The sequence below is a fragment of the Elephas maximus genome, chromosome X (genome assembly GCF_024166365.1).
Source record: "Elephas maximus indicus isolate mEleMax1 chromosome X, mEleMax1 primary haplotype, whole genome shotgun sequence".
Lineage (NCBI taxonomy): Eukaryota > Metazoa > Chordata > Mammalia > Proboscidea > Elephantidae > Elephas > Elephas maximus.
This window is the reverse complement of record NC_064846.1, coordinates 5,742,624-5,770,213: the sequence shown is the minus strand read 5'-3', so window position 1 is coordinate 5,770,213 and position 27,590 is coordinate 5,742,624. Positions and strand designations below refer to the sequence as shown.

At 41.7% G+C, this 27,590-nt stretch overlaps 1 protein-coding gene across 3 annotated transcripts in view; it reads left to right on the top strand.

Annotated features, from left to right (window-relative positions):
- Positions 1-27,590, top strand: part of MTM1 (myotubularin 1) — a 108,075-nt gene that overhangs the window by 19,747 nt on the left and 60,738 nt on the right. For 2 of the 3 annotated variants that reach the window (XM_049871626.1, XM_049871624.1), the window contains exons 2-4: positions 8,379-8,451; positions 11,240-11,312; positions 12,960-13,054. In XM_049871626.1, coding sequence (XP_049727583.1) covers positions 8,389-8,451; positions 11,240-11,312; positions 12,960-13,054 — 231 coding nt within the window. In that variant the 5' untranslated portion in view covers positions 8,379-8,388. Of the gene's footprint in view, positions 1-8,378; positions 8,452-11,239; positions 11,313-12,959; positions 13,055-27,590 lie in introns of those variants that run through there. The other variant, XM_049871627.1, reaches the window with a different exon arrangement.

Here is a 27,590-nt window from a genome sequence, read left to right as displayed (position 1 = left end):
CTTTATTCATCTTCTGCATATAGTTTGATTTTAAAATATAGTTGCTGCCAAATCAGACAAAGGCATAGGAAAATCTGGCACATAAATACCATTGCAGCTCTTGCCAACATGCACTGCTGGAAGATATTTACAAGAAATGTTCACAGCAGCATTGTCTGTAATAGCAAAAACTTGGGAAGATTTCAAATGCCTACTGGGAGGAGAATGGGAAAACAAAGCGTGGAACAATGGACTACTATGCAGCAGTGAAGACAAGCGGACTGCAATGCACGCATCCATTTAGGACTCTCACCACTATGCTGAATGCAAAAAGTAAGGGCAGAAGAGTGTATAGTGATTCCATTTATATCAAGTTCAGCAACATGCAAAACTAAGCAGTATATTAAATCATAAACTCAAAAGTCAGTTGTAGGGAGATGGGTTGGAGTACTTCTAAGGGTGGAAGTTTCTGAGGGTGATGCTATAGTCATTTATTCACTGGAAATTGAGTGTCCAAGCTGTGCTCAGTGTTGTTGGTGCCATAGCCTTTGCCCTTAGGAAGCTCACATCTAGCAGGGAGACACCAGATGTCAATGGATATATAGAGTTCGGGGGAGAAGTGAAAGATTACAAATAGATACGAAGTAGAGAGAAGTGGGGTGTGTGTGTGTGCACGTGCATGGGGTGAAGATGGAGGTCAGGAAAAACCTCGGCATCTCGAAGCAGGTAATATAAGGACCTGGTGCCCACAAAGCTCCCACTTGCACCTTCAAGTGAAAGTATCTGGAGAAATTGGTTCAACGGCAGGTTATCACGTCTCCAGGCTTTTTCTCCTCTCTTCTAGAAACTATGAGCATTTACTCACCTTAGCTCCCTTTCTCTTCCCTCCCCCTCTCCCATTAATTCTGGTCGAAGGACTCTTTGTCAGTAATGCACAGTCCCTAGGCTTTCCTTCGGAGCCTCTTCGCACAGAGCTGAGAGGGTTCTTAGAAAGCTGGGAGATGTTTTGAACTGACACCTTCATTATCATTAGTGTAGGCTATGACTATTTACATGTTTTTATTCTCATTCTTTCAGTAATGACTGCTTGAATTTTTGTTAAGAAGGTTCCTCTTACTTACAAGTTTGAAATGTACTTTTGGGGCATAGTTCTTGTAGGAGAAAATAGTTCAACAAAATATAGTTTTGTCATGGAGCAGATCAGCTGGGTTCATTAGTTTTGGAATTGGCGAAATAAAAGGGCAATGGTTTACAATACGATAATGTATTTTTCAATACTAAAGCCAAAACAAAACAAAACGAAACAAAAATCTATTGCTGTGACATCAATTCCAACTCACAGCAACCCTACAGGACAAAAGGAAATTGCCCAATAGGGTTTCCAAGGAGCACCTGGTGGATCTGAAGAACTGCTGGCCTTTTGGCTAGCAGTCAAGCTCTTAACCACTGCGCCACCAGGGCTTCATAGTAAAGACAATTGGTGGATGGGAACTTGATCTTGTTCCTATTTTAAAATGTTGTTTACTGGCAGGTATTTAACTGTTACAGATTTCCTTGGTGAATTGAATGATCTGTTTAAATGTATGCAGTATCGTTGCTGGCTAGCCTGAGTACATTTTTAAAAATAATCTTGATGGTAGTTGGATTTTCTAAGCAATAGTTCATTTGTTATATCAATTTCAGCGTATGAAGCATTTTGAAAGCAGCGGTAGTTGCCCTGTTTCATGGGCACAGCTCATTCCCCTAAAGCCAATCAGCTGTCTTGAAGATGTGCCGTTGGTCATGAGGGGACCAAGTACTGAGTTTAATGGATCAGCCCAAACCTGTCCCGAACCGCTGGAACAAATGATTCCAGCTCCACTGGGCCTGAATTACCTTGTTCTTAGTCATCCAAAGGCCTTGACAACATTTGAAGAAGACAAGTAGGTGTATGATAATCTTTCAAATGAATTCTATCACAGTGGTGCGAAGAGTCAGCTTTTAAATGAAATGCTATTGAACGATTTATAATTTCCAAAGAAGAATCATCAGACCAAAGACCCTTTAGCCTGAGATTCAGAACTGAAGCCGCTCCCAAAGTCCACCTTTGAACCAAAGATTAGACACAGGCCTATAAAACAAACAGCAACAAACATGACGAATGTGCTTCTCAGCTCAGCCAAGTATATGAGGTCAAATGGGCAATACCTGCCCAAGAGCAAAGACAAGAAGGCAAGAAGGGACAGGAAACCTGGACGAGTGGACATGGAGAACCCAGGGGGGAAAGGGAAAGGGAAGAGTGCTGACACATTGCATGCATTGCAACCAGTGTCACAAAACAATTTGTGTATAAATTTTTGGATGAGAAACTAATTTGTGCTGTGAACTTTCACCTAAAGCACAATAAAATTGGAAAAAAAAAACAGTTAAATTTAAGGAACTTCTGGTGTATTCCTAGATACTTGAGCTGGACTAGAAGGCAATGAGGAGAGGTCTCTGTGTTAAAGATCCCACAGAAAGATTCCCTGGGCTAGGAGTCCAGTTTTTTCGTTTGATGGAAGTAAGCATACTTTGGAGCTTTGGTGGTGCAGTGGTTAAAGCGCCCATCTGCTAACTGAAAGGTCAGTGGTTCAAACTCACCAGACACTCTGGGAGAAAGATGTGGCAGTCTGCGTCCGCAAGGATTTACAGCCTTGGAAACCCTATGGGGCAGTTCTACTCTGTCCTGTAGGGGCGCTGTGAGTCGGAATTGGTTTGGTTTTTGGTTGTAGCCGCTTTAGTGCTACAGTGGCAGAGTTGAGTATAGAAACCATATAGCTGGCAAAGCTTAAAATATTTACTCTGTGGCCCTTTCCAGAACATTTGCTGGCCCTTTGTTCAAAGGAAATTGTACAAAATGAAATAAATCCCTAGTTTTGTAGCCCATAGTTTGTTTTCATATGGATTGAGCCCTCCCGCCCCCCTTAAGAAAATGTATAAGTAAAATGGATAGTTGACATGATCTCAGAATGGCTGCGATGTGAACACTTCTTTTTTGTCCAGAGAGGGGTTTGGCTGAGCGCATCTTTTACCCTTTCTTGCCTCCTAGGTGGTTTACAGTCAGAGCAACTTTATGGGAAAAGTCAGAATAAATCAATCTGGTGCATTCTGTATTTATTGGCACTCAAGGTACAGAGCACTCTATGAGTGGTTCTCCATGGAGGGGGGCGTGGTGACACTCTCCCTAGAGGCCCAGTTGGAAATTGGGCGGGGTTGTCTTTACTATGAAGCCCTGGTGGCGCAGTGGTTAAGAGCTTGGCTGCTAGCCAAAAGGCCAGCAGTTCTTCAGATCCACCAGGTGCTCCTTGGAAACCCTATTGGGCAATTTCCTTTTGTCCTATAGGGTTGCTGTGAGTTGGAATTGATGTCACAGCAATAGGTGTTTTTTTTTTTTTTTTTTTGGTTTTGGCTTTAGTATTGAAAAATACATTATCATATTGTAAACCATTGCCCTTTTATTTCTCCTTTATACTGGAGTTAAGTTATATTGATTTTTTTGGAATCGTGTTAATAATATTTATGATTTTCATCTCAGAATAGTGCAGTGGCTTTATAAAAATTTGTGTATAAAAAAAGGAATCATTGGGTCTCTTACTACTGAGTACCACTGCTCTGAGTATTTGGTGCGTTTTTCAAATCAGACTTCCCAGTTAGGACCTTAGAAAGACCCTGGAATTCTGGACTCTTCAGAGGCTTCTTGTTCATCACTTCTTGTAGCTTTTCACTGCCATCAAGGTAGCCTCCAGAGAGAGAGCATCCTTCAGTGTAATTTAAATTTCAACCTGAAGTGCTAAATCATACTAGGCAAAATCAGAAGGCCTGCACGCGTCTTGTCACTGAAAGGTTCTGACACACGAAAGTTCCGAAAAACAACTGAGTGGAGGCTGTTGACCAGCTTTGATTGTGCTTCATAGCCTGTGAGACAGAGGTAAAAATTATTTTCTAATTCTCCTGCTTTTAGATTTTTTTTTTTTACAGGGTGAAAGTGGCCCTCACTTGTTTTAAAATGTTTATAATCATGTCTGCTTCAGGTATTTTGTGGAATCCTGTTTTTCATATCCAACAGAAAGGAGAAGATAGTTTCTTAAGTCTGGAAAAAGGGTGTGGTAGAAGAGGTTTTGTACCTTAATTTGAAATGTCTGCTTCCTGAGAAAAGTGTATAGCACAGGATACTATTGCTGCAGTTCCCCTTAAAGTTTTCATCTGTGCTTTAGATTAACTATCGTCAGTTTACACTCATATAGGTAATTGTTTATAAGAGCGCTATCCTCAAGGCAAACACTCTTTATCAGTTGGGCTAACCTGTTGTCTAGTTTAACGTCAGCTTCATGGGATAGTTCTGGATCAAGGTTTAAAGATTATTTCTGGGCATTGGGTTCAGGGGTTTCCCTAGTTTTCAATGGATCTAGTAAGTCTGGTTTCCATATGAGTTTGAAAGTTTTGCTACCCGCTTTTCCTCCTTTTGCTCAGGATCCATCTATTGGGTCCTTGATCAAAACGGTCATTTCTATTGGTCTCATCGTAATGGAAGTAGTAGTTCCTGGAGGCAATTAAATGCTTTGTAATAAGTCACCACTGAGCATGCACTAAAAAAAAAAAAAAAAAATTTTTTTTTTTTTTTACTACCCTATGGTATTTCTAGGATCTAGACTAATTTGTGAAAGAATCAGTTATGGTGTTGTTGTTAGGTGCCGTCGAGTCGGTTCCGACTCATAGCGAGCCTGTGCACAGCAGAACAAAACACTGCCCAGTCCTGTGCCATCCTTACACTCGTTGTTATGCTTGAGCTCATTGTTGCAGCCACTGTGTCAATCCACCTCGTTGAGGGTCTTCCTCTTTTTCATTGACCCTCTACCAACTATGATGTCGTCCCTCAGGGACTGATCCTTCCTGATTACACGTCCATGACTCCATTCAAATCCAGACTCTGCAACGTTTGCGTCCTCCAGCATCCCTGCTCCCACTTGTGTCAATCTCAGGTATCAGTTTGAAGCTTTCCAGAAGGAGAGGCTCACTGATGAGATTTTAAAGCAAGCCCCACTGGAACCCTTAGATTCCTCAGATTTGTACTTGGTCCAACTTTTTTTTCTTTGTTTAACTTTATTGTGATGAAATGTATATAGCAAAACATTTGCCAGTTCAACCATTTTCCCATGTACAATTCAGTGACACGCTCACCATGGTGTGCAGCCGTCACCAGCATCCATTTCTGAATGTTTCCATCACCCTGAACACCTTGTCCTCTAAGCAACGAGCCCCCCTCCCCCCTCCCCCCTCCCGCCTGCCCCTGGTAACCACTCATAAACAATTGTCTCTATGCATTTGCTTATTCTGGATGTTTCATGTCAGTGGGATCAGGTACTATCTGTCCTTTTGTGTCTCACTTATTTCACTCAGCATTTTTTTCTTTATCCAACTTTTTAACAGTAGCGGTTTCTAGTGTAACTAAAAGTGAGGACTTTAGGTGCAAAAGACCATATCGTTTATGACTGTGTTTATATGAAGTGTTCAGAATGGGCAAATCTGTACACAGAAATCAAATTTGTGGTTGCTTAGAGGCTGGAGCGGGGAGTGGGATACAGAGTGACTGCTAACGGTGTGGGATTTCTTTTTGGGGTGATGAAAATATTCTAAAATTGATTGTGGTGATGGCTGCACGAATGGAAATATACTGACAACATTAAATTGTACACTTTAAAGGGTGAATTTTGTGGTTTTGTGAATTATATGTCAATAAAGCACTGGGAAAATGAGGGATTTCTTCCTTTATATTTATTTTAAATTGAAATTTTTTTGTGAGGTTCAAAAAAAAGAAAAAACAAACCAGGAAGACTCATCTTTCTTTTATGGTTTAAGAATAAACAGGAACAGGACGGTGAAAACTGAGCTGACTATAACCCAGCATTTTAAATTTCTTATATTGACTAAACAGTAATAATTTAACATTTTTAAAACATTGACTTCTATTATTAAATTGTTTTAAAAATTAAAGTATCTGATTACTAAAAAGTAATTTTGTATCTGTAACTGAAGAAAACCTCCCAAATATATATCTTGTTTAGTCACTAGAATAATTTTAGGGCAAAAACATCGTACTTGTTCTATCTAGTCCATCTCATCCATTCTGCTCTCTGAGGGTAATGGGTTACTTTGCTTGGACATGAACTGGAGGTTAGAGTTCTCAAACCATACTGTACTGTTTTGTCTGAATTTAATGCATTTTGAAGTTATTCATCAAATTTTTAAAGCTATTTCTGATTTTAGGTTGTGTTGCCTCTTAGTAGTTTCCGGTTTTTTAAAGTTGTTTATATCCCTTTCTATAAAGAAGTATTTTGTCTTAAATAATTCATTTTTAAGCCTCAGTGGTTGTTCCCTAGTTCCAGCGTTCTGGAATTGGGTGAACAAATATACAGGTTCACCTCGTCGTAATGTTTCGTGATACTGTATAGTTTGCACGTGTTCGGTCCTCTGTTTACTAGGATATGCGTGAGAGATACATGCTAGGAGCCAGCCATGGGCCGAAGGGACCACAGCTTTGCCCTTGCAGAGCTGAATTCTGGTGGGGGGAGCCTGACATGGTTGGCATGGCCCTATTCTTGTTGGATTGTCCTCACCTGGCCATCGCTCTTCTCTTCATCCAGGTGGTTGCCCTTATTTGCGTCTTGGGGTAGTCTCCCTATATATAAAGACACACACACGTACAGATAATCGCCCGTTTCCCCTCCCCCAGGCCCTGGCAACCACTAATCTACTTTGTCTCTATGCATTTGCTTATTTATCCTCAATATTTCATATAAATGGAATTATGTGGTATGCGGCCTTTCGTGTTTGGCTTCTTTCACTTAATGTTTTTGAGGTTCATCTACACTGTAGCATGCGTCTCAATTTCATTCCTTTTTATGTCTAAAGAGTAGTCCATTGTATGTGTATACTGTACTTTGTTTCTCCATCCTTGATGGACACTTGAGTTGTCTCCACCTTTTGGCTATGTAAATAGTGCTTCAGTGAACATTAGCATAAAAGTATCCGAGTTCCTACTTCAGGTCTTCTGAGCATTTGTGTCTTTCTTAAGGTGCAGGGAGTAGCACCTCGCAGCTATGGAATCACTAGGTTTTGTGCCAAGATACGTGAATACTCTCCATGCTGGGTTTTGTTTGTGAAAAGGGTGGTTGCCCTTTTAATGCAGCTTTTGGCAAAAAGATCCCATAAATCTCCACAACATCTGTTGAATTGGATGTGGCTTACTTCCCAGTGACTTCACATGTACCTGTGTTGTTCAGTGTGATAAATAAAATAACCAAAACATTACTTAGTTTTCTGTTGTTGCTGTAATCATCACAAGGCTAAATAAATCCTTGCAGTAAAACTGTATTATGTATGTTCTGAACGAGATGCTTTTGTTTATCTCAGAATTGCCATGAATATGCATTATTTAAATGGAGCATATACTTCCCCTTGAAAGCACTGATTAAATCAAATCTTACTAATTTGATTTAAATCAAATCCCCGCCACTTTAAACTGCCTTAATTTGGAGAAAACAGAATTCTTAGAAAATAGCATGAGTTAGATTGTCTATCCTTTTCTCGTTCTACTTGGCTGCCTCAGTAAATCATCTTTAAAAATTAAGAACTGTGGGCATTTAAGGCGTGTTGCATAATTTTAAAATGCCTGGAATGTCTGTAGTGTCTTCCACTTTTCTGCTTTTTCTATATTTACTGTTTTGTAATTTGCTTTTGTGACTTAATATGCTGTAAATAATACATATAAACTTCTTTCTGTATACACACGCCTTCCTCATTATGTGGGCATGCCTTCATTTGTTCAGTTCTTTGTTGGCCACCCCCCCCACCAGTTTTTCAATATGGTAAACGGTGTTTCGGTGAACTTCACTCTGTATCAATCTTTGCTCACTTTTCTGACTGACTTGGGACGAACTCCGCGAGGTGTAACTATGGAGTTCCCTGTGCCTTTGTCAGAGCTCTTTTACATACCACCTGGGCTGTGGTTAGTCAACGGTATGTCTGATTCCCACTGGCGCCTACTACGGGAGCAGGCACTTAAATGTAAAGTGGCACCATTTGTTCGCAGTGGTCCAATCCACACCCGATCATGGGGGTAGCGATCATGGGGGTAGCGATCATGGGGGTAGCGATCATGGGGGTAGCGATCATGGGGGTAGCGATCATGGGGGTAGCGCACAGCCCGGCAGCATTTTGTTATTATGTTGTGCCCGGGGTCCCCATGAGTTGGGGCCGACTCCCGGGCAGCTAACAACAGTACCAGTTGTTTTTCTCAGTTGAAATATTTAAATGTCAGCTGTCGCATATGTTTGAATTTGCATACAGATTCACTTGCTATTGAATGTTGTTTTTCTTGTTAGACTTTCCAGCATGGCTTCCGCACCAACTCCTAAATACAATTCTCACTCCTTGGAGAACGAGTCTATTAAGAGGGTAAGTTGTGTTTCCAGATTTATTTTTATATCTTTCTTTGCATTCGCTTCTCATATTTGAATATTAGGCAGTCATTTAGGGTTAATTAAGTTGTTGTTTCCACTTTTTATTCATGGTATATAAACATGTTAATACATATGGTTTTATTTATCCCACCTTGCTCCTGAAAAGACGTTAGAGTTTTGCATTTGTAAGTTCTTTTCACATATCTTGATTTTTGAGAACTTCTGTCTTGTGAACTAATGTCAGACATTGCATCCATAGGGTGTTTGATCCATTTAAGGTACTAGGTAACCGGCCCCAACCCTGAAAGCTGTCTAAATAAAATGAAGGTCAGGGCTCACTGAGCAAGCTGCCATACAATCTTAAATATTGGGATTATTTTCTAATTGTTGTTGTAAAATATTACACATCCAAAACAAATACAACTTTAACTGGAAATGTTTTCAAAGTATCAAAGAGAAGGTTGTGTACTTAGAGGAAGATTTTGGAATGTATAGCGAAAGAAAGGAATGAATTTAAAAAAAGCTTTATTTATGGCCCATTAAGGCTCTTGATACATATTAGCGGATTATCCACCAGAAAGGTTCACTTATACTCCCAAGCAGTCAGAAGGGAGAAAAATGGTGTCTTTGAATTTATATTCCTATGGGGCAGTTCTACTCTGTCCAACAGGGTTGCTATGAGTCGGAATCGACTCAATGGCAATGGGTTTTTTTAATGGAATTACTGATGAGATTGACTTTTTAAAAAAATTGTTTATTGTCCATTTGTATTTCTTTTGTGACATGACTATTCATATCCTTTGCCTCTTTGCCTTTTGAGGTGTTTTGAGGGGAATTCTTTTCTTGTTGATTTATAAGTGTTCTTTGTATATTATGATAATTAACTCTTTATGATATGTTACAAATCTTATCCCTAGTTTATTGTCTGCCTTTTAATTATATTTATGGTATTTTGTTCAGATTTTGAAATATAGAGGTTTAAAGTTTTTATGTTATCATATTGATCAATCTTTTATGATACTGGAATCAGTGCTAAGCACAAAAGTAACTTCAAGAAAGTAAATATCAGTCCTTGTGTAATGCTACTCTAATATAAAGTATATCCTATGTTAATCTTATGTCATCTATGTAGCGTATGTTAATTAAACATTTGCTTCCCTTACTTTGTGGTTGGATTTTGCTTTCTTCTCCTGAGCGAGAACTTTGATATTTAAAAGATACACTGGATATTGTTCGTTACACTTATTTTTAGTTAGTATTAAAGGATGGTACAATTTCTTTCCAATCTTATCCTTTATTATATGAGATGTGTGGCTTTACTTCTCTTTGAGGAAGGCATTTCTAGCTGGGAATGATTCATCTTGTTCTAGTTGAAATGCTTAGCTTACCACCATTAAAACGTTTAAATTTGGCTAGGAATTTTAATTTTGTGCTTCAATAAAAAAAAAATCTTAAAAATCCACCAAAACACCACTCTTTGACACCTTACCATATTTTTCTGCAAATCACGCGTGCCTTCTACGTTTGTTTGCCAACCACACCCTCCCTCCATGAGGTATTGTCGTAAGTGCTGCTATGCCAATTTTTTTTTTTTACATGTTACTGTAAAAAAATTAGCATAGCACGCTTATGAAAACACCTCTCTAGGGGAAGGTGCAGCTGGCAAACACAGAAGGCTCATGTTACATCTTACCTAAATATACAATTTGCGTTTCTCTTGTTTACTGAGAAATGCATAGCCCATTTATATTTTGCATAGCCCTTTCCATTTGCTTAGCTTTTATAATTCACAAAAGTGTTGTCATATATTTTATTTCCTATAATTCTCAAAAAAGCCCTAATTTCATACATAAATTGATTGCAGTGTGATTTTGAAAAACTGCCAGAAAAAATGAATGAAAAGTGTTGTTAGAAAAGAACCTTTTGCGTAAACAGACCCTTCTGCTGTGCCTCACCTCTCAGAAAGCTGACTACAAAGCCCGTCATCGGGCTAATCTCCCTCTGGGGGCAGCCGATTCACTTAAAAGACCCCTCCCCCATTTACCTGCATTTTTTTTTATGGCCTAAGCCACACCTATGGCAAACTTACCTGTGGAGCCTAGTGGTTAATGCTTTGCTGCTTGGCAAAAAAAGAAGGCATGCTTGGGAATCCCTCTAAAACCCGGGGGCCTGCAAAAATAGTAAGGTAGTATGAGGGATTCGCGTAAATGGTTTCTAAAGGCATTATTGGCTGCTGAAGAGCTCTGGACAAACTACTCCTTCCTCTTCTCTGGTTACCTACATGAGGAATAATCTTAGTAAAATAAAAAACTCCAGTTAATTTTCTGGCATTATAAGAGGATTCCAGTTAATTATTGTTGTTGAGTTAAGACCCCCATTGAAATGAAGTTTTCATTTCTGCTCTTAACAAAAGATCACTGAATATTTAATATGGAAAAAAAATCACCACAGGTATCCATGTGTCTATAGAACACATTTAATATTTACTTTTTTATCACTTTTCTGAAAGCTCTTAGAAGGGTTGTTGAAAAAATTAATATTATTGAAAAGCCTGTGAACATCTAAATGCAGACTAGAAGTTAACACATCTAATAATTATTGGTGCTGAATTTTATTTTTTAGTTGTTTGAATACTCTGTGCCAATTTTCTGTAATGGTAAACACCTAAATTTTTTTTTCTTTAAAAAATGTTTCTAGTTGATTACATTGATTACATTGCAGGTTGATTAAAGACCCATACAGATGTAATGTCCTGACTCCTGATCCCACTCATTCCTTTCTAGACTCCTCGAGATGGAATTAATTGGGATCTCGGTGAGGCAGTTCCTCGCCTGCCAGGAGAAATGCGAATCACTGGTAAGGCACCTGGGGAGTCAGGATTTGCAGTGTCAGGTGGCTTTAACCCCTCCTACTCTTTAGAAGTCAAATCTAGACAGCTAGACTTTCTTTGTTTAGAAGTGTTACTATGGAGAGAACTCTAGTTTCTTGATCAAAGAGTTCTTTCTAGAGTGTCATGCTTACCAGGATAATGATATTTTTTTTCTCTGTACCAAAGACTAGGAATTTTTTAGGGGGAAAAATGCAGATTATCTCTTCAAAGTCTTATTGGAGCTAGAAACCCTCATGGTTTAAGGTTGTAAGAACAATATGGTATTAAGGTTTCCAGCCTATGATACATGCTTTAAAATGAGAAATGTAAAGACTTAAAGCCTACCTCTTTTCTTCATTGAAATAGATGAGACCTTATCAGTTGAAAATATCTTTCATTTGCCAGATAAGAGAAGTTAGCAAGTTTGAGGTAACATTTGGATGTATTGATTTATTTTTTCATGATAAATTCATATTAAAAGGAAATATCTATTTTGGAAGGGCCAGATCTTTCTGGCTTAAGAATCCAGAAGCATCTGACAGCTTCTGAGCCAAGTGCTGACTTTGTAGATGTCCAAATTTTATGTTAGGGTTGATGCCCTCCTCTCAGACCCCCATGTATTTAGAGATGATACGATTCCTCTTGTTTCAGAGAACCTCTAGGCTTACTGACTAAGATCTGGGTTGTTTAGCTCAAATGGCTAAAACATGGTGTGCTGATTAGATGAAGGTTGTAGATATGGTTGGTGCCTTTGTGAAATAGTTAGCTGGGCACAGTGAGGAATTCTATCCCTGATCCCTAGACTTGCACATTTTTCTCATTGTAAAAAGGGAATCAGCAAGATGTGGTCATGCCAATTTCTGGATAAGAGCAAACAGAATGTCTTACTTTTGGTGATCTCCACATATGATGTTCGGGTGCTGTGTCTTAGTGCCAGAACTTTAATCAAGGTAGTAACTAATTGAACTAGCATGAAGTGGCCTTACTGGGTAGCTTTCATCTAGCACCCAAGGAGAAAGGGGTTTCAGAATTAAAAAAAAAAAAAAAATTTAAAAGCCATTAACACATTCTAGAACATCCTTGAAAGATGTATTTCTTTTATAATAAATTAACCTTCTGATTTAATTTCTCCTCATATTTGATTCTACCAAGACCCTAGAAACAGTTCTACTGCTGACATTCATTTACTAAAACATCATGATTGTTTGGATAGAGGTTGGCAAACCTTGACATCCAATCTGACGGTTAGTTCATGAGACTATCCTTTGGTGAATGGCCATCCTCTCTCTGGTTGAAGTAGCTGAATAGTTACCTCTACAACCACCTGAAGGGAACAGCAGCAATGCCCACATTCATTTCTGCTCTCCAGTTGTTGGCACAGCCATCTGGGCAAGCTCAGTGAAACACTGCTAGTGCCTGGAGGTGACATGTGGCCCCACTAGCTCTCCCACTGTCCCAACGTGACCTAGCATGGTAATGTAGAAACATTGCCGATGCTAGTTTTAAACCTTTGCAGTGATTTTTTTTCTGTTGTAGTTATTTTTAGCCAAATAGCTTATATTAAATTAGTGCCATTTGTTGTGTATTTTGGTATATATTTCCATTATTTTAGGGTACTTTTTTTATCTTAATAGACAAAGAAGTTATTTACATATGTCCTTTCAATGGCCCCATTAAGGGAAGAGTATACATCACAAATTATCGTCTTTATTTAAGAAGTTTGGAAACGGTAAGTAGACTCTAAGAACGTAAAGATGACCCTAAATTTTAAAGATAATGCTAAATTGTTTCACTGCTACCTTGCAAGATTGACTGGGGTTCAGATTAACATGGGGAATAGATTTGCTGCTCAACTCTTAATTTTTGGCTTATGCAAAACTCATTTTACACTAACACCTATATATGTAGGGAGTAGAGTGAATTTTAAAAAGACATTTTAATTTTAGTCCCCCAGATAGTGGGGAGGGGTTGGTAATTGTAGCCACTTACAAGTTTGGAGACGTTAGATGCAGAACAGTGGTTCTTTACCAAGAACACATGCGAACCACTTGTGGAGCATAACAAATAATACAGAGACTCCAGATAACAGAAGATAGTAATATTGAGGTAATATTTGACGTGTCAATTTATTTTTTCATGATAAATTCATATAATCAGAATTTCTAGGGCTCTGGTCCAGGCACAGTTGTATTTTTAAAACTTTACAAAGGCAGATGGTGGTGTAAATCCCTGGTTAAGGGCCACTACTCTTAGAGCTTTCTAAGCGTTTGACTGTAAAGCGCTAGGCAGCAGTTTAGAACTGGGATGATGATGATGTGGCTTAGCCACTCTATATTTTCATTCTGTGGTCATGGCATGTTTGCCACAGCATCTCAGAGAAACCCTGCACTGGATGGAACAGTGAGATGAAGAAGAGATGCCCCAGTGAATAGCTGCTGTGGTGGCCACAGAAGGTCTATGGTTGCCATTGCCCAGGTCAGCCTGAAGGGGCAGGCGTATTTTGATGGGATGGACTAAAGGGGAATAGGTCCAGGGTACATGGAAGAGTAGGCCACCAGCACCCTATACACAGGAGACATCGAGACTGTTGGGGGAATCTAGCTTTTACTTTATTGCTTTTACCCTACCAGTTCTTCAGGACAGTTCTAATCTAGCTTAGTTTTCATCTTTTGATTATACCCAGCTTCTGAAATTTGCTGTTTCTTATTCCCATTGCTTTTATAGCTGCCCCACCCTAGGGCAGCACCTATAGCACAGTGCTCATAGGGACTGGTGTGTGGGTCAGGGTCCCAAGAGTGGGCATTTTATTTCTGTGAATCTATTCGACGGCAGTGGGTCGGGTTTATTCTGACTTCCATGTAAGACTAGAGATGTGCAAATGTTCTAGTTTTCCAGAATGTAAAAGAAGATTCTGGAAATTAACAGAGCAGTGAGCAGGGTGTCAACCCTTGACAGCTAGCTAATGGCCAAAAGTCCAGAATTAATCATTTAAGTGGCTAATCTTTAAGTACCTGGAACAGAAATAAGCTGTTGGAAGTGTTATTGATGCAGTGTCTTGATTGGATCAAGGCATGTGACAGACCCTGAAGAGCAGCACACTTAGATGGAGCTGTAGATCTTATATTAGAGGCTTGATGCCAACCAGGAAGGGTGGTTGCTGATGTCTTGCTGCGTAGGGCCATCCTCTCCAGCCTAACATGATGCAGGTGAGCACATGGAAGGCATACTTGTCTGCTACGTGAAAAACATCTGACTAGTCAATGTGCTGGATGACAGATTCAGGGTTTGAAATGATCTCACTTGGCTAGGATACTGGATCAAAACTAATAATGTGAAATTTAGCATAGATAACAATTTACTTATAAAAAATCAGTTGTGTAAATAAAGGATGGAGGAAGTCTGACTTAACAGGAATACAAGCTTTATATGAGCCAGCAGTTGGATACAACTGATTAAAAAGCTAATATAACTGTAGGCTGGATTAACAGACGTATAATGTAATGGCCGGATAAAACGAGACAGTTGTCCCATCTGAAGTGTCGTGTTCAAATCCAGGTGCCACATATTAAGAGGGACATTGACAAACTACAACGAGTTCAGACAAAGGGAACCAGGCTAGTGACTACACTGTGAGCAATGATGGAAACAAATGTTGATCTTCAGTCTGAAGATAAGACTAAAGGGAGACATTGATAGAGCCCCCTCCGAATATTTGAAGTGCCTTTCTGTGGAGAGGGCTTAGACTTCTGCTTGCCTCCCAAGGATCAAAAAATTTTGGGACAGATCAGTAGAAGTCAGCAACAGACTTTATGCTGATATTTGTGAGAATCATCAAAGCTTAGAATTACAGAAAATGTTACGGTCCCTTTCGCCTTTGGGACTCTTGGCTTGTTATCACTGAATATGATCTGTGGGACTTATTCAAAATGTGTCATAATGAGATTGTGTGTAAAGTGTGATTGCCACTCTATACAACCAACAAGAACTCTCTAGAAAAGAGCGTGGAAAGAAATATGCCCACGGTTAGTAGTTAGGGTATCTGGAGAGTGGGACTGCGCATGCCTTCTTTCCTTCCCTCCACTCTTCTGTATTTTTCAAAACACCTGGAATGAGCAGTATTGCTTTCATGTTTGGCAGAACACTTAGCAAGCTTTTGTTTTCGTATGGTACCTTGAAGGGTGGGAAGTACCAGTTGAGTGGGTGAATAAAATGCCTCTTTGACCCTGACTACTAACTCTTGTTTTCTTTCACCAAGTTTTATATAACCATTGTGACCAGTTGGCACAACATTTAGTGCAAGTATAAGGCAGAAAGCATCCTCTAAAGAAATCCATTTAAGTGTCGATACAAAAGCCTAGACACGTAGTCATCTTAGTGTTTCTTCACTTAAAGTCCTAAACAGGAAAATTAATTGTGGATTCTGCTGCAAAACATGAAACCTTTTTGTGTGTGTTTGTCAAAGAGCTGTCATCTCACTGGCATTTTGAAGTGGACACCTGTTTGTTTCAGGTATGTAAACACTGCCGTGGGAGTGATGAATCAAGATGCGTGCTGTGTGGTTCAGGGGTGAGCTGTCCTGTCTTGTGGATGTCAAGGGCAAGTTCCCCAGGAAGTAGAAGCCCAGTTGTCATCTGCTTAGACTGCTGCTGCAGCCTTCTACCTGGTCCCCGTTGTATGTTCGTCCCCATCGTAGTCTGCCCTGCATGCTGCATCCCTAGTGATCTTCCTTAAAACTAAGCTGACCGGCTTACTTCTCATTTCTAAGACTATTGTTGGCTTCCTGTTGGCCACAGAACAAAATCCATTCTTTGTATGGCATGAATCCTCCACAATCTGGTTCCTCCTGACTTGTCTAGTATCAACTCTCACCACTTCTCCCCAAACATACTGTCCTCAGGCTGTGCAAAGCCTCTTCCTTCCCTTTGCCCGGCATGCGAGGCCCTTCAGTGCTTCTCTGTCCTCGCACATACTACTGTCACTGTACCTGGGTCCTCTTTCCCTGCCCCTTCCAGATGCCGCTGCTCATCCTTCAGACCCCACCTCAAAAACCATGTCCTCTCTGAAGCCTTCTCCTGCTTTCCTTGAAGGAATTGTTCCCTCTTTGCATTCCCACAGCCCCCCGCCCCTTTTTTTTTCTTCCATGTCTCTATGCTAACATTCGTTGCTGGGAAACCTTCTCTGGCCACCCTGTCTAAAGTTTTCATGCCCCCTCTTGCTTCCTGCCCATCTCCATGCTGCTTCTTTCTCCTGAGCACTTGTCACTGTCTCCTAGTTTATGTACTTCACTGGTTCATGTTATTCGCTGTCTCTCTACCCCACTAGAATAGAGACTCCATGAGGATAGGGATTCTTGTCTGTTTGCTCACTGATATCCTCTCAGCACTTAGAATGGAGCCTGGCACATTGAAGGTGCTCAATCAGTATGTCTTGAATGGATGAAATAGGTCCTATTTATTTGCTGATGTGTCTGTGGCCTTAACTAGATGGTGAGTTGTTTTGGGTCTTCGTGTCTAGCTAGTGCTGTGTCTGGTAGACAGCAGGTGCTCAGCGAGAGTGGATTCAGTGAGTAAAATTAGGAGGAAATAGGCTCATGGATTGGTAGTGCTCCTCAGAGGGTAAAGGCCTGGTCACTGTGGATTGACCACAGTGGGGATCCTACTCAATTGTAGCATCTTGAATATTAACCTCGCTTCCAGAGCTCACAAATTTCATAGCCATCTTTTTGAACTGGAGGGCACTCAGAAATTTGGCTTTGGGTTAATCCTGTGCTGTATCAGGGGCTACTTTGGCATGTAATACCCTGTAATCTGATAGACTACTGTGGGGAAGATTGCTTCCAGATTTATCTCCAGGAACACTTTGGGCTCAGGCACCATGGTGGATGGGAAAGACAAACTAATGCTGCTTTCATTTATCTGTTCATGGCTTCATTCCAGAAAGATTCACTGAGCACCAGGGGAAGCTGAGCCAGGTGAATGATACCTTCCTGTTCTTGCCTTGGAGGCACGCACAGCCTTGTGGGATATGGAGATGGCGTAATTGTGGTGTCATATGTCAGAGAACACAGTGGTATGCAACCAGTGCTGTGAGGTTCTAAGGGAGAGAATGATTAACCCAGCTTGATGAGTCATGGAACGCTTTATAGAGTTGGTGATATTTGTACTGAGTCTTGAAGAATGGTAACAATATCCTATACAGAAGGGAGGGAGGACCATTTCAGGTGGAAAGAACAGCATGTATAATGTATTTTATGGAAATTGTGGGGTCATCTTTTGGGGCTGGAACCTAGCTGGTGGAGGGAGGAGTGGGAATGGGAGAAGATGAGGCTAGAAGAATAGCCAGCCTTAAGAGTAAGTCACGGTTAGGCAGTAAGATTGTTACATGGAGAATGACATATCAGATGTGTATCTTGGGAAGGCAAGTCTGGTTGCTTTGTGTGTGATGGGTTAGGGGAGGGAGAGCTGGAGGCAGGAAGACCAACCTTGTAGTAGTAGTAAACATAGAAAGGGGGAAGGAGCCTTGAGAGATTTGGGAAGATTCAAGTGGCCATTTGGAGGTAGGACTTGAAGAAAAGAGTGGAGTTGAGAATGATTCCTGTGATTTTTTGCTATTCCCGTTCATCAAAATAATTATTATAGGAGAAGGAATATGTTGGAGATAAGCCCAATGGAGAAATAAGTCTTAATGTATGGACTTAGAACTGTACAACTACTACATGGAATGTCTTAGAAGCAGTGAAAAACATGACTCTGAAGCTTCCAATATTATTAGCATATCCAAAACCAGTTGCTGTTGAGTCGATTCTGACTCATGGTGACCACATGTGTGTTAGACTAGAACTGTGCACCATGGAAGTTTTCAAGGGCCAATTTTTTGGAAGTAGATTGCCAGGCCTTTCTTCTGAGGCACCTCTGGGTAGAGTCAAACGTCCAACCTTTTGTTAGCAGCCGAGCTTGGTAACTGTTTGCACCACCCAGGGACTCTCAGTAGTCATTAGGGAAGTGCAAATCAAAACTCCAAATGGTAGGTATCATTTCACCTCCCCTTACAGTAGTTAAGAGCTTGGCTGCTAACCGAAAGGTCGGCAGTAAGAATCCATTGCTCCAAAAGGAAATCCCATACCCATTAAGCAGTCACTCCCCACATCCCTACAAACCCTAGGCAACCACTTTCTGTCTCTTTAAAAAAAAAAAAAAAACCCAAACCCCTTGCCGTCAGGTCGATTCCGACTTATGTTTGCCTATTCCAGATATTTCATATAATTGGAATCATGCAATATGTGACCTTCTGTGTCCGACTTCTTCCACTTAGCATGATGTTTTCAAGGCTTATTCTGCTGGTGTTCTAGTCCCTTTGCCCCCTTGTCCCTGTACCATTCCCAATTTGTCAGTCCCCAAGTTAGGGTAAAGCCTACTGTCTGTGGGTGACTGAGCACTGATCGTGACCAAGAGTCATGTCATGGATTTAATTAATTAGTTCCACTACAAATTCAGGCTTTCAGACCTCAAAAAGGGTCTCATTGCTACTTTGGCAATTCTTTTAGTCTCAGATTTGACTTCTCATTTTATCGATGACAGACTTTCCATACCGTAGCTGACCTTGTCTCTTCCTCTGTTGAAAAGTTAAAATTCATCCTTGCTGAGCTCCCATAAGTTCCCTTCTCATGGCCTGCATAAGTCCATCTTCACCCCTCTTCTCCTCCTTCCCTCCCATCTCAAAGGAAGGAATGACATGTTGCTTTTCCCAAGTGAATCCCTCTGCTTGAACCTTTCTTTTTTCTTTATCCTTTTACAACCTGAATGGCCCGCCAGTCAGTCTGTGTCTTACATTTTCTGTTTTCATTGCCCCTCCCCACAACTCTTCAGACCTGCCCATCTCTTCATTCTCAAAGCACCTTCTTGCATCTCTGTTACCCTGATACTACTATCCTCTTTCTTCCCCTTCTCTGCCAAACTTCTTTAAAAATTAGTCCACATGTGCTGCTTCCCCTTCCAGACTCTTGCCTCCTTAACTTCCGTTCCCTAGTGAAACTACTCTTTCACCAGTCAATTCCAGTGGCCTTGGTGCAGTCCTCAGCATGTTAATATCTCTGCAGCGTTTGATCTTGTTGACCACCTCTTCCTTTGTTATTTGCTCCATGCATTCTTGGCTCTTCTCCCACTTCTACATTTTATCCTCTTTGCAGTTCTTTTTTTTTTTCCCCTCCTTCCTAAATATATTTTCCTCCACGGTTCTGTTCTCACCCGCTTCTTTCGCAGTTGTCAGTTGCTTTCCAGATATCTAGCCCAAATCCCAAACTTTCATTCTTTTTTTTTTTTTGTTTTCCCAACGTGCAAGCAAATGTATTTTTTTTTTCCTGTGGTAAAATATATATAACAAAACATTTGCCGTTTTAACTATTTTAGGTATATGATTCAGTGACATTAGTTACATTCACCGCGTTGTGTAAACATCACTGCTATCCATTTCCAAATGTTTTCATGCCCCTAAACAGAAACTCAGTACACCTTAAGTAATAACTCCCCATTTCCTCAATCCCCAGCCCAAAATTGATAATCATTCATAAACTTGTCTCTATGCATTTGCCTATTCCAAGTGTTTCATATAAACGGAATCATACAATATTTGTCCTTTTGTGACTGGGCTGTCTCAGCATAATGTGTTTTCAGGGCTTATCCATGTTGTGGCACGTATCAGGACTTCATTTCTCTTTATGGCTCGGTAATAGTCCATTGTATGGATAGACCACATTTTGTTTATCCATTCGTCTGTTGATGGACATTTGGGTTGTTTCCACTTTTTGGCTACTGTGAATAATGCCTCCATGAACACTGATGTGCAAGTAGTTGTTTGCATCCCTGCTTTCAAGTCTTCTGGGTATATACCTAGAAGGGGAATTGCTAGGTCATTATTTATTGAATATTGAGACCCTGTTGTGTACCTCTGCCAGGTGCAAGAAGATGATGGTGAGCACAGCAGACATGGTTTCTTCCCAATGAAGCTTATAGTTCTAATGGGGTCAAAAGATGTTAATCAAATAATCACACCAATATGTAATAGCAAGCTGTGTTAAGTATTGTATGCGGTTACTGTAGGAGTACAATACTTTGAGGAGCCTGGGACGTTATCCTGAAAAAATGATAGTTGATCTGTGGTCAAAAGAAAAAATAGGGAGGTGGGGCCAAGATGGCTGACTAGGTAGAAGCTACCTCGGATCCCTCTTGCAACAAAGACTCGGAAAAACCAGTGAATTGATCACATACATGACAATCTGCGAACCCTGACCATCAAACACAGATCTAAAGAGTTGACCTGAGTGACAGGTGAGCGAAAAGCTGCGTCCTGAAGCAGCAACTGCCTCTGAAGCCGGCGACCGTCACCATAGCCTTGAGTCCTTGCGGTTCCCTGGTGTTGAGTGGCAGGGCTGATTGCAGCTTGCTGAGGCGGGGCAGGCACGGGACACAGCCTTAACCCCTAACCCCCTGGGGTAACCTCCATAGAGACTCAGCCAGCGCAAGAAGCCTGCACACTGACGCAGCTAGAGAACGAGCAACCACGGGAAGCAGCGACTGTTTTTGGAGCCTGGAGCCAGCGTCCCAGTCAGAAAACCTTGGCGCCGGGCTTTGGACTGGGCGCAGGGGAGCTAAGCACGGCATCCTGAGAAGGCGACGGGATGCAGCACTAGCCCCCTGAAGTGACCTCAGGGGAAGCCCAGCCAGTGCAAACAGGCAGCGAAGCGACGTGACTGACAGGAGGAGAAGTCACCAGGAGGCAGCGACTGGTTCTGGAGCCTGGAGTGTGGCCTCCCAGCCAGGGAACCTTGGCGCTGGGCTTTGGACTGGGAGTGGAGGAACTGAGCACGGATTCCAAGACAGCACAAGCACAGGATGCAGGCCTGACCCTCGGGGGCAATCTCGACCCAGCCAGCTCACACAGGCTACACGCCCCTCCCTCCGGAATCTCAGATAAAACAGTCATCACCAAGCCAGATAAGTAACTTCCCCTATATTCCTGGGTGCTACTCTCTCCTATCTATCTGACCCCTCCCCTCTCTTCCCAGGCAGCTTCATTAACATTGGAATTTCCTGGGCCAGAGAGTGAAGTGCTCTGCGTTTTTTTTTTTGTTTGTTTTCGCTTTTTTGTCTTTTCCTAACCCATTCTCCTGGCCTGAGAAAAGCAGCTACAAAAAACCCAGGGACCAAAAATCCTTCCCTGACTTCCCAAATTTGGAATAAAAATACAGAACCAGCTCCAGCCAAGCATATGAGATCCACAGTCTTGGGCATTCATCCCTACAGGGAACAAGGTGGCTATTATAATGCAAAGGCAATTCTGATAGTGATCTGACTGTAATTGTTTTAGCTGATTACTGGAAAGACAAGTTTCCCAGGTCTGATATCTCTACCTATTAAACAGAGCCCTCACTGACCCACAACGGGGAACTGAGGGCTGAAGCTCCACCCAAACCACCTAGCCTTCTGCCATAGGCATCTGAGGATAGTGATACCTACCAGTCTGTAGAGGTACATGCATTGGGTGCCTAAGGTACAGCTGCAGAACCCACCCGCCAAAGTGCTTTAGGAATAGAGACACACCTAACTCACTGGCACTTGGGGGAAGCCTGTCAGCATCCTGCCCCCACTGGAGTGTGACCCCCTGCTGCTACTAGAATCTGGTGCACACAACTATCACCACTACTCCTCTAGGTGGATAGGTGACAGTCTGCACCGCACACTTGGTGACCCAAAATCAGATTCTACTCAAGAATAGTGAATGGATTCTTTGGCTTATATATCTGGTAGCAGCCCAAAAGGCATTTGACAAAGTCCAACACCCATTTACAATAAAAACTCTCAGCAAAATAGGAATTGAAGGAAAATTCCTCAACATAATAAAGGGCATCTATACAAAGCCAACAGCCAACATCACTCTAAATGGAGAGAGCCTGAAAGCATTTCCCTTGAGAACGGGAACCAGACAAGGATGTCTTTTATCACTGCTCTTATTCAACAATGTGGTAGAGGTCCTAGCCAGAGCAATTAGGCTAGACAAAGAAATAAAGGGGATCCGGATTGGCAAGGAAGAAGTAAAATTATCTCTGTTTGCAGCTGACATGATCTTATACACAGAAAACCCTAAGGAATCCTGCAGAAAACTACTGAAAGTAATAGAAGAGTTCGGCAGAGTCTCAGGTTACAAGATAAACATACAAAAATTACTTGGATTCCTCTACGCCAACAAAAAGAACATCGAAGAGGAAATCACCAAATCAATACCATTCACAGTAGCCCCCATGAAGATAAAATACTTAGGAATAAATTTTACCAAAGATGTAAAAGACCTATACAAAGAAAGCTACAAAGTACTACTGCAAGAAACTAAAAAGGACCTACTTAAGTGGAAACACATACCTTGCTCATGGATAGGAAGACTGAACATAGTAAAAAGGTCTATTCTACCAAAAGCCATCTATACATACAATGCACTTCCGATCCAAATTCCAATGACATTTTTTAATGTGATGGAGAAACAAATCACCAACTTCATATGGCAGGGAAAGAAGCCCCAGATAAGTAAAGCATTACTGAAAAAGAAGACGAAAGTGGGAGGCCTCACTCTACCTGATTTTAGAACCTATTGTACAGCCACAGTAGTCAAAACAGCCTGCTACTGGTACAACAACAGGCACATAGACCAGTGGAACAGAATTGAGAACCCAGATATAAATCCATCCACATATGAGCAGCTGATATTTGACAAAGGCCCAGTGTCAGTTAATTGGGGAAAAGACAGTCTTTTTAACAAATGGTGCTGGCATAACTGGATATCCATTGGCAACAAAATGAAACGGGACCCATACCTCACACCATGCACAAAAACTAACTCCAAGTGGATCAAAGACCTAAACGTAAAGACTAAAACGACAAAGGTCATGGAAGAAAAAATAGGGACAACCTTAGGAGCCCTAATACAAGGCATAAACAGAATACAAAACATTACTAAAAACGACGAAGAGAAACCAGATAACTGGGAGCTCCTAAAAATCAAACACCTATGCTCATCTGAAGACTTCACCAAAAGAGTAAAAAGGTCACCTACAGATTGGGAAAGAATTTTCAGCTGTGATATCTCCGACCAGTGCCTGATCTCTAAAATCTATATGATTCTGTTAAAGCTGAACCACAGAAAGACAACTCAGTCAAAAATTGGGCGAAGGGTATGAACAGGCATTTCACTAAAGAAGGTATCCAGGCAGCTAACAAATACAGGAGAAAATGCTCTTGATCATTAGCCATTAGAGAAATGCAAATTAAAACTACGATGGGATTCTCACTCCAACAAGGCTGGCATTAATCCAAAAAACACAAAATAATAAATGCTGGAGAGGCTGCGGAGAGATTGGAACTCTTATACACTGCTGGTGGGAATGTAAAATGGTACAACCACTTTGGAAATCTCTCTGGCATTTTCTTAAAAAGCTAGAAATAGAACTACCATACAACCCAGAAATCCCACTCCTCAGAATGTACCCTAGAGAAATAAGAGTGTTTACATGAACAGATATGTGCACACCCATGTTTATTGCAGCACCATTTACAATAACAAAAAGCTGGAAGCCAACGAGGTGTCCATCAACGGATGAATGGTTAAATAAATTATGGTATATTCACACAATGGAATACTATGCATCAATAAAGAACAGTGACGAATCTGTGAAACATGTCGTAACATGGAGGAACCTGGGAGGCATTATACTGAGTGAAATTAGAGGCAAAAGGACTAACATTGTAAGACCACTATTAGAAGATCTTGAGAAATAGTAAAAACTGAGAAGAACACATTCTTTTGCAGTTATGAGCGGGGGGAGGGAGAGGGTTATTTACTGATTAGATAGTAGATGAGAACTACTTTAGGTGAAGGGAAGGACAATACTCCATACAGGGAAGGTCAGCTCAACTGGACTGGACCAAAAGCAAAGAAGTTTCTGGGATAAACTGAATGCTTCAAAGGTCAGCGGAGCAAGGGCGGGGGTTTGGGGACTATGGCTTAAGGGGACTTCTAAGTCAACTGGCGAAATAAATTCTATTAAGAAAACATTCTGCATCCCACGTTGACGTGTGGCGTGTGGCGTGTGGGGTCTTAAATGCTAACAAGCGGCCATCTAAGATGCATCAATTGGTCTCAACCCAAAGGAGAATGAAGAACACCAAGGTTACATGATAACTATGAGCCCAAGAGACAGAAAGGGCCACATGAACCAGAGTCTTACATCATCCTGAGACCAGAAGAACTAGATGGTGCCCGGCCACAACCGATGACTGCCCTGACAGGGAGCACAACAGAGAACCCCTGAGGGAGCAGGAGATCAGTGATATGCAGACCGCAAATTCTCACAAAAAGACCATACTTAATGTCTGACTGAAGGTAGAGGAATCCCGGCAGTCTTGGTCCCCAAACCTTCTGGTGGCCCAGGACAGGAACCATACCCCAAGACAACTCATCAGACATGGAAGGGACTGGACAATGGGTTGGAGAGAGATGCTGATGAGGAGTGAGCTACTTGTATCACGTGGACTCTTGAGACTGTGTTGGCATCTCCTGTCTGGAGGGGAGATGGGAAGGTAGAGAGGGTTAGAAACTGGCAAAACGGTAACAATAGGAGAGACTGGAAGGAGGGAGCGGGCTGACTCATTGGGGGAGAGTAAGTGGAAGTATGTAGTAAGGAGTATATAAGTTTATATGTGAGAGATTGACTTGATTTGTAAACTTGCACTTAAAGCACAATAAAAATTATTTACTGAAAAAAGAAAAAATAGAAGTTACCTAGATGTGGAGCAGGGAGAAGAGAAGAGGTCCAAGGGAACAGCAGTTGAGATTTAAGGCCCTGAAATCAAGGGACTATGCAAAGAGGACAGTGTGGATGGAGTGTAGGGAAAGTATGGTGAGGGGTGAGACAGGAGACGTAGGTGGTGGCTAGATCACATAGGCCTCATAGACCTTGTTAAGCATTTGGACTTTTAGAGTTGAGTGATGCAAAACTTTTGAAGTGGTTTATGCAGAAGTTTAAGAGTGATAGCATTAGATTTGCTTTTCTAAGAGATCACCCTGGCTGTTGTGTGGAGAACAAATTGTAAGAGGAGCAGATAGTTGATGCCAAGAGTCCACTTAGGCTGTTGCTGTGGTCCGGAGAAGTTGCTGGTAAAATTGGAGAGGTTGATAGATTCAAAATTGATTGGAGAGGTAGATACGGGAGATTGGACTGAGGATAACCCAGACTGAGGGTATCTGCTCTTAATCTCGAGAATGACTCCTAGGTTTCTAGTTTTTATAACTGGGAGGGTGGAATCCAGCCACTAAGATAAAACACCTTGGAGGAAGATGTAGTTTGGAGAGAGAAAAATCACGTGGTTAGTCCTGGACATCTTGAGTTTGAGCTGCCTTTGGGACCTCTTCCAGTTTTGTGTTTCCAGCTGCTTCCTGAATATCTGTATGTGGTTAATTTATCATAACCTCAAACCCAGTTATGTATAAAATTGACAGTGTTCTCTTTCTCCAAAACACCTTGTGTTCCTCACATCTCTTGGTGGTTCCACAATCATCCCAGATAACCTAGGCCTAAATCTGAGTTGTCTTTGAATCTTCCCCAGTAGCTCAGCAGATTCTTACACCCACCTCCTTCTTTGCTTCCTGCCTCAGTTACTTTCCAATTTCAGGTCTTCATAGCCTCTCACTTCCACTAAAGCATTAGCCTCCATGATTCCTGTGTATGGTCCTTCCTTTCCAGTCCACGCTGTTCAATGCTGCTAAGATGAATCCTCATACAGCGCCATTCCCTGTCTCAGAACACATTCCATGCGTCCCAGATTCCCTGATCCTAGCCCAGTGTACTCTCCAGGTAGTTCCCTAAACACCCTGTCTGAAACCCAGCCCACTTGTTTGTTGGTGTTTTTAATAAAATCCTCCTATTTGCCCTCATGTGTGCGTTTGGTGTCTGTTACCTCCAAAAGGCCAATCTCCAAACGTTATCATTACATCCTTTAAGGTTCATCTTTAATGTTGTCGTTGCCACAGAACTTTCATGTGATCCAATCAGTAAGAAATTCACTGCTGCCCCTGACTTCCTGTCTTAGTGTCCACAAAGTGGGTGGCTTTAAAGAACAGAAACATACTGCCTCACGGTTCTGGAGGCTAGAAGAAGCCCAAATTTAGGGTCTTGGCCGTGTTGATTCCTTCTAGGGACTCTGAGAGTTCAAGGTCTCTCTCCTAGTGTAAAAATGACGTGAGGGCAGTGTCTGTCTCCTGTCACTTCACAAGGGGGAAGGAGAATCAAGATGAACAGCCCAAGGCTGATTCCTATGAGGCGGAGGTCAGACATGCTTACTGTCTCTGCCATCTTTACCAATTCTGACACCCACCATGTTTCCCATGGCACGCTCTACTTTTCTGCTGGGTTCAATAACTTATTGAAATGGCCACACAGAACTCACCATACTTACAGTTACAGGGTTTATTAGGGAAATAATACGTTACAATTCAGGCTTGGGAACACTCAGGATACAGTTCTTGCATCAGGACAGCTCCTTTTCAGCTGTGCCCGATGGCACATGTCTCTCTGGCCCTAGGCCTCTGCCCTGTTCAGGCAAGTGTTACAAAGCTTTTAGCCCCTGCCAATAAACGCCTAGAGGCACCCCACTCCAGCAGTAAGACTTGCCCCAGAGGCGCTCAGCTGTCTCACACCGTCGGCCAGGAAGCCCATTGCACTGTCCCCTATTGATCTACCTTGCCGATCTCTCCTGTTGCTGTCTCTCTGTCACTGCTTCTCACTTGTCTTTAGTGTTACAGCTGTTTGTCTCCTGCGTCCGGGAGCTTCTCAGCACAGGGATCCTGGGTCCAAAGGACGCACTCTCTGCTCCTGGCTGTTCTTCCTTGATGATGGTGGGATCCTCTCTCTGCTCTGGAATTGACTCTCTTTTAAGGCAAAATTGACTAATCCCCTTGATAGATCATAATTGCCTTATTTGCACAGTTCCAGCCGATCACTTGGGTGGGAGCTATAAGACTAGAAAGGCCACACCAAAGTGATCCATCGAGCAGTCCTTGGAGTTCCTTCACTGCTGGTAGATGCATCTGCCTCTGTTGTCCCCCTGCATGTGACACTGTTCTCCATGTCTGTTCTCCCTTCATATGAACCATCACTTGGAGGGGTTAGGATTAGGACCTACTGTACTCCAGTATGACTTAACTGATAACACCTGCCCCAAAAA